Here is an 11,703-nt window from a genome sequence, read left to right on the forward strand (position 1 = left end):
AGAGCCCAATGATCACTTGGGCTACCCTTTCAGCTGCGCCACATCTGCAGAGGCATCACTTTGCAGCTCAGGTGCTCTGCAAAGTGATGCCTCGGCAGAAGTGGTGCTCCTGAAATGGTGACCCGTGTGACAATTGGGCTCACCCACCACCTCAGTAGCATCTCTCTCACCCCCTTAGTCTGCCCTTTCCCCTGTTGTATTCCTTGCCTTCTGGGGCCTCCTGCCATCCCTCCTGCAAGAACACCACTGAGGGTCAAGAAAGAGAGGCACATCTCTGCACCTGCTGCTTATTAGAAATATTGATAATCTCGTCTGATCTTGGAAGCTAAGCAGGGTCAGGCCTGGTTAGTACTTGGATGGGAGACCGCCTGGGAATACCGGGTGCTGTAGGCTTATACCATAGTCTTTCGAGACTGAAGGTTGCCAACCAACCAGTAGTATTATTGGATAGGATCCAAGCCCTCTCTTGCACAGACTTTGAAAGGTGGCCACGACACCCCAAACTAGGCTTTGCAACTCCATTGGGGTCACGACCCACAAGCTGAAGAACACTGCTCTTATTTCCTCTAGTTTGGTGCTAACTCTTTGATGTCGACTTCCCTCAGCACTGAAACTGGTTGAGGGAGAAGGAGAGCCAGCTGACGGGAAAGCTCCACATCTGCTGTGTGCACACATAACATTTGGGGCCTGGTCATCCATGAGGCCAACTGAAGCAGTTGCCTTAGGCAACAGATTGGGGGGGGGGGCAATGCCAATCTTTGTCTACCTGCCTCTGTTGCAACTCCTTCGCCTTCCACTCCCTGGACTGGAAAATGAAGAGGGGGGACAGATCAAAAGAGCAAATGACGGGAGGGAAGTGCAACAAAATAGCGAATGAAGGTCAATGTAAATAAGTGTAAAAATGAGGCACATTGGGGCATCACTTCTTAACCTCACACATACTGATGAAGTCTGTTGTGTCTGTGATGAACCAAGAAAGAGACCTTGGGATCATGACTGACAACTCAACTCAGAGCACAATCCTGCACCCACATTCTCAGAAGCAAATCCCACTGTAGTCAATGGGGCTTACTCCCAGGTTCATGTGGATAGGATTGCAACCTTAGTGTATGGCAGCTGTGAGGAAGAAAGGGACAAATTCCATGCTAGGGATTATTAGGAAAGGGGCTGAAAATAAAACTGCCAGCCTACATATAAATCTAGTGTGTGGCCATACTTGGAATACTGTCTGCTGCTCTGGTCACCACACAAAAAATGGTATTAGAGAGATGGAAAAGATACCAAAAAGATAACTAAAGTTGATCAAAGCTTGGAGCAAAAAAAAGAGAGGCTAAGATGTTTGGAGCATTTGAGCCTAGGAAGGAAGGGAAATGCTAGAAGACTATAAAATGACATGTGTGCAGAAAGTGGCTAGAGACATGCTTTTCCCTTGTTCACAAGATGAGGAATTTTAATAAAATTGACTGGTTGTGGTAGATTCAGAACAAGGCACCCAATTCTCCCCAGATTGGAAGTGATGGGTGAAAGCTATTGCTTCCTATGTCCCACAGCTGCCTCTGGTTGGTTTGTAAAGTAATTCAGAAGCTGTTCGCTAGGACAAAGTAGGATAAATGTAGTGCAGTGACTTCTAAACATTTTAGGGCCCAATTCAATCCAACTTTCCAGCACCGATGCAGCTGTAATGCAGCCCCAAGGTAACAAAAGTTTCCCTATCTCGAAAAGGCCTCCATGAGTGCTGCCCCACCAGAGGATGTAGTGCATGGCTCATTGGCACAGCTGCACCAGCACTGAAAAGTTGAATAGGATTGGGCTGTTAGAGGCTCTAGAGACTGCTGACTGATTTATAAATGCCAAGGGATGCAACTATAATGATGATTGGACAGCAGTGTTTTTCACCACCACCCCCTCCCAGTAGCTGGTTTAACCCTTGATGCACATAACCTCAGCTGCATTGTCAATTTTGCAACACAACAACAGTTGAGTCAGGACCCTGCGGGGTCCCAGTCCCATGGTCTGGGAACTGCTGATGTCACATGTGCATGCTATACAAGCAGCAATCTCCTCTTTCAAACTGTCTCCAGCAATACTTTGTGGTAAGCCCACCAAATTCACTTTGGAGTAGATTTAAATAAACTCAAGCTACTAACGTACAGTACTTGAGTTCTTTGGATAATTTCTCTCCTCTCCATTAACTATTGAACCCAATGGTGGAGATGGGCTTCACCTGAAGCGCTGTGCTTGGTCATCCTCTTTTCCCTTTTCCTCTACCGTCACTTTAATTCTCAACACAGGACCAGCTGATGTTTCTCACCTGGAATAAACTTCTCACTTAAGAACCCATTTCCTTCCCTCTCTTTGTTTTCCTTCCCCTTCGATGTTAGCTGAAGTTAGCCTTGCTTAGAATGGTAGAAACTTTCCAAGCCTAGGTAAGGTGGTAGTGGAGTTGTTGTGGCTATAGTAGTAGAGGGCAGCATATTTGAAAACTTATTTAAGATTGTCTGTTGCTATGAAAACTTTAGACCCTGACAGTATGGTTATGAGATATTATTTGTTCTCATTTTTTTAAACTTGTATTTTCTCTTCTGGTTTGCTGGGGAAGATGGGTGGGAGAGTGTTCTTATGTTTATTTTCTGTCTTTAATTAGGAAGTAGTTCCATCTGAGAATGAGGGGATGAAACTCTGGTATCAAAGAATTATGGATTCTAGGCAAATCTGAGCTCTAGTGCCTTTCTGTTTTGGAAGCTAGACATCTGCACAAAAGGAACTAAAGCAGAGTAGTATGTGCTGGGTGACTGGGAAAAGAATAAAGGTAAAAGAGGAGGTATAGCAGCATAGCCTTCCTTGTCAGGGACTAGGAACTTGAAATGATTCTAAGAATGATAGTGCAGGGGCTTAAAGAGGCTTAATTTCTATAGGTGCATCTATACTACAAAGGAACTGGTTTGAAATGGAATCAAATCAGTTTCTTCCCCTAAATCCCCCTGGAAAAAGTTGTGTTGTGAGAATGTGGGTAACAGCTTCTTGATACTGTTATGGTTACTTGGTGAGAGCTATGGTAGTTGAACTGGCTAGTAACCAGTTCAAGTCATAGTGTATACCTGGGCCTTATAAGTAGAGGTGTTTGTTTCTGGTAAGATAGGCTTACAGACTAAGACTTGCTGAACATAATCAGCTTACTCCAGAGTAAGGTAAATAACACCATTTTCAGACACCTCTACTTATAAGAGCCACTTGATCTCGTTTAGCTTGTTTCTCCCTAAAACTTTCTGTACCTTAATCCCTTTTGCCCATGTTTTAGGACTTTTGAACTGGTGCTGTGCTTGTGTAATCTTTTTCTTCTTGCTCACCACAGATGAAGCACTATGTCCTTGTGTAATCCTGCAATGGCTTTGGGCTTTGACTCCCAGCTGAAATGCAGCAGTCCTGTTCCAGTCCAGGGTGGCCCTTTTTCAGTGTTCAGTTTCCTTCCTCGCACAAGCCGGTCTTTTCCTCTGCTGAACCAAGAGGAGTTGGTGGATAGCTTGGATGGGTAAGTGGTACTGCAGAACTGTTCTTTGGAGCCCTTTGTGCTGCATAAAAGGCTGCGCATAGCTGGGTGTTGGTGTTGGTTGTCCTTAAGAAAAGAGGTACTGGAACTTAAGTCCACCTGCTCTGAAACACTACTGTATCACAAAATGTGAGACTGGGCTTTGGTTATTCAGTGGTGAAGCACTCTGCATGTGACCAGAAGGGCACTCTCAGCTGGGAGAGGAATGCAACTCTTTCAGCAGGATACTGCAAATGGATTATAAGGAAGGATCTTGGCTGAACTTCTTTCTTTCCTTTGCCACTACCCCCCCAAAAGTGCTCAAAAATCATGGGTAGGCTGCAATCCTACCCATGTTTACCCAGGAGTAAGTCCCATTTACTATCTTTGTTAAAAGCATATTCACAGTAGCTTGTTAAAAGTATAGATGTGTAACATTTCCCTAAATGCAGTCGCATACCATGGTAGCATCAAGCCTAATCTATTAAAAATAAAATATTGAAATGAATGGGGACCCACCTGAAACTGACTCCTGACCCACCTAGTAGGCCCTGACTCACAGTTTTAGAAACTCTGCCTTAGTGCATTGGTAATCCATAATATGAAGGGATGGAAGGAATATGGCAGGCTGTGTCTAATTTAATCTGTGCCTGGGTTGTCTGTAGGCAAGGGGTGACCTATGACAGCCTGGCCCTTTCAAGAATGTTTCAGACCCTTTAATTTCTAGGGGGAGAAGAAAAGATCTAGTTTCTTTAGTTCTTCTATTTGAAAAGGAAAGCAAAAATGTCCAAGCATGTTACTGTTATGAAAAATGCTTTGAACTTTTTTGTTGGAAAGCATAGCTAATAAACAAAATGATTACCTGTCCAAGAGAGCTCACAATCTCTAAAAATTCTGACCACTGAGTGCAAAGGTACAGTGAACCTTCAGTTTAATGGACTAATGGGGGAGGAGTGTCCATTAACGCCCAAAGTCCTTTAAATCCAAATGCATTTACAGTGTAACCATGGACATGCTTGCTTCGTTAAATGCTGGTCACAAATGTTCTGTGCATGCATGTATGCATTATTTCCAAAGTGTTGCATTGAGGGTTCACTGCACAGAGCTGATGTGCTCTGCTTTGCATTAAAACACAATCCTAATGTCGTGCTAGGCCAGTGCAGGCTTCCTGTTCTGGCACAGGAATGTCACAAACTTTCTGCTGCCTTTAAAGCTGACTGGGCCACTGCAGAGGTCTGCACTGGCCCATGGACGCCAGGATCCGTGGTAAAAGGGGGTATGTTTGTGCCTGCCTGGGCAGGCTGGTGCAGAGGGTAGGAGAGGGTGGTGGAAGGGTGTTCTGGGGGTGGGCAGGGGTACTTCTGGTCTAGGAGGCAGGTTGGGCTTAGGAGGGGGTGGTATCGGTTACGGCAGTGCAGTTTGTGTTGTAATGTCTGTCCCTGGCCTAATTGGCCTTACAGGGGCTGCTCAAATTTGCACCATCAGTTTTGTTGGCGCTGATCTAAGTAGCCCCGTGGGCTGCCTGGAGTGCTGCACAGGGTAAGGGGAAAAAATATCTCCTTACCCCAAAGTGCCCTCCAGCCAGCTCCTAATGTATGCTAGATACAGTGCAAGCCACTTGGCCTGCCTGTTCAGTGCAGGTTAGAATTGGGCTGTTAAATACCTTTTTAAAAATGTTGATAGCCTCCTGCTTTCGGCTACTGACTATAACTCTGTATGTACACGAGTGGGGGCGGGGGGAAACTGTCTCTTGTTGCCCTTCTGACAGAAGCCCCTACGACTTGAATGACCTTCTCAGCCCAGGACTGTTTGAGGGTGGTGACTGCTCTGTGCCGGACCCACAGCTGGTCAAAAGGATAGTGTCACAGGTTGAGTTCTATCTCTCGGATGAGAATTTGGCCAAGGATGCTTTCCTCCTGAAGCATGTGCAGAAGAACAAGATGGGGTTTGTGAGCATCAAGCTTCTGACATCTTTCAAAAAGGTGCGTAGGGTTGTTCATGTTTGTACTTTGCTCCTTCACTGAAGAGGGGTGGATTCTGGGATCAGGACTACTTGCTTAGCGTCTGCTGGAGTTACCTCTGCCTTCTGACCATCCTGTGGAAGTGTGTGAGAGAGTAAGAAATAAGCTAACATTACATCCTGAAACCATGGCAGTTCACTCCAAAAAGTTTGGTTACAATCGGTTTTAATTACTGTAACTTGGTTCTAACTGCATCTTGAGATCAGAATCAAGAATGTAATACCGGGCTTAGAAAACTGAGGATACAAGAACTGGAATCTGTTCTCATAATCAATATTCCTACAATGTATCTCCTACTTAGTGCAATTGGGCAATGGGCCCAGTTTATGGAAATTGGAACTTATGGAAGTGAACACTACAAGATGTAGTGATGTCCCCTAGCCAAACTGCCTTCTAAAAAAGATTGGATGGGCCTATCAATTGCTGTTACTCATCATACCTAAATAGAATCCCTGAATCTACCTCTGAATACTATTTAGGGGGCAAAGGTGGAGGAAAGCTCTTGCCTTGCTTGTGAAAGCATCTAACTGCCAACCGAAGGTAGAACGTGGCACTATATGGCCTCTTGGTCTGATCTAGCAGAGCTCTCAGATATGAAGTGCTGCTTGGCTCTATCCCTTAAAATAGCAGTAATTGTTAGCTTTTGATTTCTGCTAAATGCCATATCTTGTCATAAGCTTTCTCTGGTTATGACAGTATTCAGTTTGAGAATTTAGGTAATATAGTTCTGGTTGCTACAAATTCATAAGAAATATCTGTTCTTGGATCTTTGAGGATTAAACCAGCCTGATAACTTTCTTTCTAACACCCCCCATGCCTTTTAAGGGGATCTTCCCTGTGAAATAAAGGCAAGAGTGCAGAGACTCCAGAGCAGTGCCTTCCTTCATGATTATCTTCAGCCCAAGGAGAGGGTGTTAGGGAACCACTTTGCACAACATTAATGGGCATTTACCCCTCAGTGTCTGGACAATAAGAACAGGGCTGGCTCAAGATCTCTGGCACAGGGGATATAACGCCCCCCCCCACCCCACTAGTTGTGCTTCTGCTTCAATTGCTCTGGGATTCCTAAAGAAAGGAATGGAGTAGAAGTGTGGAGGAGGGTTGGTGCTCTAACCCATTCTCCTACACACTTCCTCCTCCCCTCCATTTCCCCCCCCCCCATATCTTTCAGAATTCAGGAAGCAGAAAGAAAAGGAGCAGAGGAGACTTGATGCCGCTCGGATCTGCTGCCTGAAGTGGCTTTTTCAGGCAGCCTTATGGAAAGGCAGGCCCTGAGTAAGGAACTGCAGCTTCCTCTCAATCAGGAGATTTGCACTGTATTTGGTGCTTTTCTTCTTAGATGTAGCTGGTAAATGTAATTTGCAAAGTGGCTCTCGGTCGGAGGGCTTGGCTTCTGGGTAGACTTGAATACCAGCTTCTTTCTTCAAAACTAAGAACTTGTGTCTCTTTAAAAAAAATACTGATGCTAGAGTAGCTTCTTTGGGGTGGTTTGTCTAGAACCCCAGGTCTTCTGCTTATGCTTGCGTCAAGTTTCTAGTTCTCATTTTTAAAGCTCTCAGTTTCATCTTTTCTCCCCTTGTACACGTTCAATCAGATTGCTCTGCCCTACTTTCCAGTGCCATCCTCTCCTTGCTAAACACTGGGCAGGAGCTGTGATGAGTGAGTAGGTGGTAGAGAGAGGAAAAGAACAGGAAATTGTTGAATGTGGGTAACAGAAGAAACCCTAGTTTGCAAGACTGATAGAGAGGCTTTGTTGTTCCATCAATGCACTACTGAGATCAGAAGGTGGCAAAGCTGCCTTTATGGCTGAGAGAATAAGGGTGAACTGAATCTGTTCCCTTGGTTGAAATAAATTCTTCTTACAAGGCCACAGTCATTGTCATTTTCTGCAAACTGCTCTGAGCATAATATGTTGCAGAAAAAGTCTATCTGCGACAGTCTGAGTTGATAGCACATACCTAACCATTGGTTTATATAGTCACCTTGCATCGCAGTATAGGAATGTAGTATTTAAGTGTCAAAACTTTGACTAGGCCTGAAACAATGTCTATTCAACCACCAGGCTAGTTGGCAGTATCCAGTACCACTGCTGCCCACATTGAGCATTCATATTGAAAAGATCCAGCAATAATGTCTATTCCAAATTGAAACAAGCAACGAAGATTTACTAAACCTCCCTTAGCAATAGCCTTCTAACATGGCAGGTCAATGATTCTGAAAAAGAACATAAGAACATATTCAGAGGCTGGCCCAACAAGGTGAACCTCAGTCAGGGCTCAACTCCCAGCATCACCACTGTACAGAATCATTGACCTGCCATGTTGGGAGGTCATGTTGAATCTCCAATACTGGTGGCTGCAGAGGGGTCGGGGAAGTCAGTGAGGACAAGTGCCCCCTGGTGGCATGCTTTGGGGAGCACTGCACCAGCATCCGTTCCTCTTGTGGTGCCTCGAGGGTTGCTGCTTTTTTTCTCAAAAGAATAGAGACTGCTGGCGCTCTATCGATATTGGGCAGCAGTGCCATGGAGGATGTGTATGTGGGCAGTGCTTTTCTGAAAAAAGCAGTGGCTGGATGTGCATTGTGGGGGCGGAGGTGCCACTGTGCTGCTATTCATGCTCTCCCGTAGTGTGTACATGGCACACACTCCGAATTGGGGGGGGGGCGCGCGCAGCACTTTCATTCCTGGCTACCAGGTGGCAGGGGAGACAGGATTGCCAGTGGGTGGCCGCAGAAGCATCCAATGCACCATAGGAGACCTCAGTGCATAATTTTGGCCCAGGGCCCCCAGCAACCTGATGCCATCACTTTTGATTGCATTTCTATGTCCTCAGTGAAGTAGTTCCCTGAAAGTCCCTTTCCTCCCCACTTGGGATCCAAAAACACGATTCCCAGCGTGTACATTCACTAGGGAGTGAATGGTCTATGTTGCAGGTAATGTAATTCTTCATAGAAATTTTTCTATCTGTTTTTCAGTTGCTACAGAAAATTGTTGATAGTTTTGTTTACACTGCATAAGTACATGTTTTCAGCTTAAGTACAGACCTTCCAGACTTAATGTGAATGGCACTTACAAAGGGGACTACTTGTACAGAGCCAGGCAGGTACTAATGTAGAAGTAACTAAGGCTGTTGTAAATGCAGGATAACTTTCTGTGCACACCCCTCCTTTTCCTTCCCTTCCAGCTCTTCCTTAGTACCAATACAGTTCCTGTTTTTCAAGTGAACATGGTCATTTGGGTGGCAACCAATACTATCCTAATAGAGTTTTTTCTCCTCCTCCATCTGCATTTTGAATCTCCCCCTCGGCATAAGAACAGCCCCACTGGATCAGGCCATGGGCCCATCTAGTCCAGCTTCCTGTATCTCACAGCACCCCACCAAATGCCCCAGGGAGCACACCAGGTAACAAGAGACCTGCATCCTGGTGCCCTCCCTTGCATCTGACATAGCCCATTTCTAAAATCAGGAGGTTGCACATACACATCATGGCTTGTAACCCATAATAGATTTTTCCTCCAGAAACTTGTCCAATCGCCTTTTAAAGGCGTCCAGGCCAGAGGCCGTCACCACATCCTGTGGCATGGAGTTCCACAGACCAACCACACACTGAGTAAAGAAATATTTTCTTTTGTCTGTCCTAACTCTTCCAACACTCAATTTTAGTGGATGTCCCCTGGTCGTGGTGTTATGTGAGAGTGTAAAAAGCATCCCTCTATCCACTCTGTCCATCCCATGCATAATTTTGTATGTCTCAGTACATGTCCACCACAACAGCAGCTTTCAAACAGGAACAGCGAGTGAGGACTGTACTCCACTGTAGCCTTTACAATGTTCTGTGGTTGGCATAGACACTTGATCAGGTTCGAAAGCAGCTCATGCTGACAAGACTCCAAGTTCCCAACTCTGCTCAATTCTCAAGGTCACGGCAGTGACCATACATGCTTTCCAATAGATTGGGCTACTCCTGCTAGGTAAGGAGCAGTATTTGGGGGAGTTGCCCACAAAAGCACCTAGGTTCAGGAAGTGTGCCCACAGATCTGTTTCAGAAAGTGGAGTGGCACCTCAAACCTTATAGGGCAGTTTGCTTGGGTGGCAAAACTGTTGTCAAATGCCTAGCTTTCCTTCACTTTGAGCAGCGATTTTCAGCCAGTGGATGATCCACTGGTGTGTCACATGAATTTGTGGGAGGGACATGTATTAGTAGGGCCACTGAGAGAAGTGACTTCCCCACTGGCAGTGTAGTGTGACTTGACAATTTTAGCACCTTGTCAGTGTGCCATGAAATGAAAGGTTGAAAATTGCTGACTTAGAGGCAAGTATGTGGAAGAAGGGGGGTGACTTGCAACATTTTTTATTTTAAAAAATTTTACTTGCTACTAACATTCTCCTTTTTCCTCCCCCTTCTTAAAAAAAAAAAATAGGTGAAATATTTAACCAGAGACTGGCGGGTGACCCTCTATGCTCTGCAGTTTTCAGAGCTGTTGGAAGTTAATGAGGAAGGGACAAAGGTGAAGAGGAGGAATCCCATTCCAGATTATCTTGTGAACATCCCACCAAGCAAGATGCTCCTGGCCTGGAATGTCCTTCCACAGGAACCAACTATTCCCACCTCACTCGTGTTCCAGACTGCCTTCCTTGACAAAATAACAGAGCTGTTCAGCCCCTTTGGTGATATCATCTCCATTCGCATCCTTCGACCAGGCAAAAAGCTCCCTTCGGATGTGAAGAAATATTCATCCAGGTACCCTGAGCTCTTGACCAAGTGCTGTGCCTTAGTAGAATACGAGAGTTTGGAGAGTGCCCGGAAGGCTTTTGAGGAGCTTGGCCATAACCAAGTCTCCTCCTCCCTTGGGAAAGCCATCAAGGTGGTCAGTCTCTCTGGTAGGGGTTCCAGAAAGAAAGAGGCCACCAATCAGGAAGATGGTGAGGAGACTGAGGAGATGGAGAAGCCTCCTAGAAAATGGGCCAACATATTGCCTGAAGGCCTCCAACATGCCCTTGAAGACTCCTCCTCCTTCTACAGCTCATCAGAATCAGATAGCACCCCAGTCTCAACTCCCATTCTGACTAGGAATTTCCTCTCTGCTCCTGTCTGGCCCACTGCCAATCTCTGCAACTCTGCTGGCCTAGCCTTCAAGCCAAACTTCTTCAGCATCCCTTATGCAGGCCCTCTCCCACTGCATAAGCCTTTGGCTCTGCCATTCTGCCCCTCCCCTCTTGCTGCCCCCACGGCAGGCAATGGCAGTTCTGAATTGCAAAGGCCACCTGATTCCTGCTGGGACAGTGGGGTGAGTACTGGGATCCTATGGACACCCAAACGGAGAGGAGCAGGCTGCAATCAACCCCTCCAAGTGAAACCAGATAGCCTGAGCTCAGCGGTTGCTACCAAGAAGACGTCGGAATCGTTTGGTGTCCGGCCAGGAGTACTTCGCCTTCCTCAAGGGCCAGATGGCACCAGAGGCTTCTACAATACCATTGGGAGGGGGAAATTTGTCTTGCGACACTAGGCTCAGTTGCCTTCTGGGGGGCCCAACTTGATATAGGCTAATTGGGGCTGTGAGTGCCATTTTGGGGTGGGTTCAAAGCCAAGGAAATTGGGAGTCTGCCCAGCGTAGGGCTGTAGAGGGTCATATGGTAGAGAGCTGGCTTGCACAGTGAGAGGCTGCTTGTACCAAGTGCCACCTTGGCTTCTTTTTTAACCTCCCTCAGTCTTTTTCCTCCTCCTGACTGGTTTCCAGGCCGTTTTTCCTTTGTTAAGCTTTGCCACCCTAGTTTTTCGGGGGGATTCCAACCGGCACCTCTGCTTTCGAGATGCAGTGGTCTATCACCCAGTAATAGGGTGATGTTGGTCTTCATTGGGGGCCCTACTCTTTCTTTTCTCTCTTTAGCATGGTTTGCATTATGTGACAATATGACTACGGAGTACAAATGATTAAAAAAAAAGCACACAAAGGCAGAGTTGTGAATAAGATTAGAGTTGGACTATTTGCCTTGTATTGTTGTGAGAAATTGATAACAGGTCTACTGTTTAAAAAAAGTCAATAAAGAGTGCGGAGGTATTCCCAAGGCTTTTTTTGGTCTGGCTTGTTTTCTTGGTTTTTAAATCTGCATGTGCACCTTCCCCACCCCAAACGTGAAGGCCCTGGAGCTCTTCTGC

The 11,703-nt window shown here is 46.0% G+C and overlaps 1 protein-coding gene across 1 annotated transcript; it reads left to right on the top strand.

Moving 5' to 3' along the window:
* The first annotated feature begins 3,362 nt into the window (after window positions 1-3,362).
* LOC136654414 (la-related protein 6-like) lies at window positions 3,363-11,053 on the top strand. The gene is made up of 3 exons (XM_066631430.1): window positions 3,363-3,529; window positions 5,295-5,508; window positions 9,968-11,053. Exons 1-3 carry the CDS (start codon window positions 3,363-3,365, stop codon window positions 11,051-11,053), a joined length of 1,467 nt encoding a protein of 488 aa, XP_066487527.1.
* Window positions 11,054-11,703: the final 650 nt, after the last annotated feature.

Source organism: Tiliqua scincoides, chromosome 5, assembly GCF_035046505.1.
Source record: "Tiliqua scincoides isolate rTilSci1 chromosome 5, rTilSci1.hap2, whole genome shotgun sequence".
Taxonomy (NCBI): Eukaryota; Metazoa; Chordata; class Lepidosauria; order Squamata; family Scincidae; genus Tiliqua; species Tiliqua scincoides.